Source organism: Suricata suricatta, chromosome 2 (genome assembly GCF_006229205.1).
Source record: "Suricata suricatta isolate VVHF042 chromosome 2, meerkat_22Aug2017_6uvM2_HiC, whole genome shotgun sequence".
NCBI lineage: Eukaryota > Metazoa > Chordata > Mammalia > Carnivora > Herpestidae > Suricata > Suricata suricatta.
The window spans coordinates 11,754,637-11,755,804 of record NC_043701.1 but is presented as its reverse complement, the minus strand read 5'-3'; the positions used below and the strand labels follow the sequence as shown (position 1 = coordinate 11,755,804).

Here is a 1,168-nt window from a genome sequence, read left to right as displayed (position 1 = left end):
GGTGACCCCCAAACACACAAGACCTACGACTCCACAATTTTGCTTTAGGATGACCCCATTTCCAGCACTCTGTCTCTGTCTCTCTCTCTCTGTCACACACACACTGTCCCTTCCAAACCCAGACAGTTCTCAGAGCAGGCCTGGCCCCAACCCCTCTTCCCTTGCAGAGGACCTGAAACAGGTGAAGCCTCCCAAGGTCACAGTGTTTGAGCCATCAGAAGCAGAGATCTCCCGGACCCAGAAGGCCACGCTCGTGTGCCTGGCCACAGGCTTCTACCCCGACCACGTGGAGCTGAGCTGGTGGGTGAACAGGAAGCAGGTGCACGAAGGGGTCAGCACGGACCCTCAGCCCTACAAGGAAGAGCCCACCAAGAGCGCCTCCAACTACTGCCTGAGCAGCCGGCTGAGGGTCTCAGCCACCTTCTGGCACAACCCTCGGAACCACTTCCGCTGCCAAGTCCAGTTCTACGGGCTCGAGAAGGATGAGCAGGGGGACAACCCCAAGGCCGTCACCCAGAATGTCAGTGCTGACACCCAGGGCAAAGCCGGTGAGCGAGGCCTGGGGGATGGGCAGGGAGTGGGTTGGGGCACAGAAAGGGGATTCCAGGCAGAAGGCCACAAAGACTGGATGCAGAAAATGGGGGGCAGAGCGGGAAGACCAAAGCCCACTAGGAGGGTGAATGGGCCCCTGGGGCTCATTCCACCCCCATCTTCAGCCCAGCGGGGCCTGGCCGCTAGGCCCCTGAGTGTCCGAGCCCATGTGGCTCAGCTCTGAGCTGCGTGCCCCCACCCCCGGTGCCACCATGTTCCACGGGCTTCCAGGAGGACGAGGCTGTGCTGACACAGTGCAGGAGAGATGGTCCAGGACTCTGTGAGGAGGCTGGGCTGCGCCTAGGAGTCCGAGCTCACTAAGGCGCACTTAGTGTTCTATGCGGGTCAACTTCGTGTTGCTCTTCATTGAAATGTAGTTGACAAATGACACTGTGTGAGTTTCAAGTGTACCCAACTCAGCAGCTTTTCGTCTGCCTTAAAAGATGGAGTCTCTCATCCATTTCCCTCCCCCTTTTCTCTTTCAGACTGTGGCTACACTTCGGGTGAGTGGCCCTGTCCTCTGCTTCCTCTCTGTCTCCCTGGACCCAGAGCATGGAGGACCCCTGGGCCCTGGGGA

General features: G+C 59.2%; 1 gene segment (V, D, J or C); it reads left to right on the top strand.

Moving 5' to 3' along the window:
• Positions 1-1,168, top strand: part of LOC115277886 — a 37,966-nt gene that overhangs the window by 35,845 nt on the left and 953 nt on the right. Inside the window, 2 exon segments of the C gene segment in view lie at positions 168-548; positions 1,077-1,094. Of these exon segments, the coding sequence occupies positions 168-548; positions 1,077-1,094 (399 nt within the window).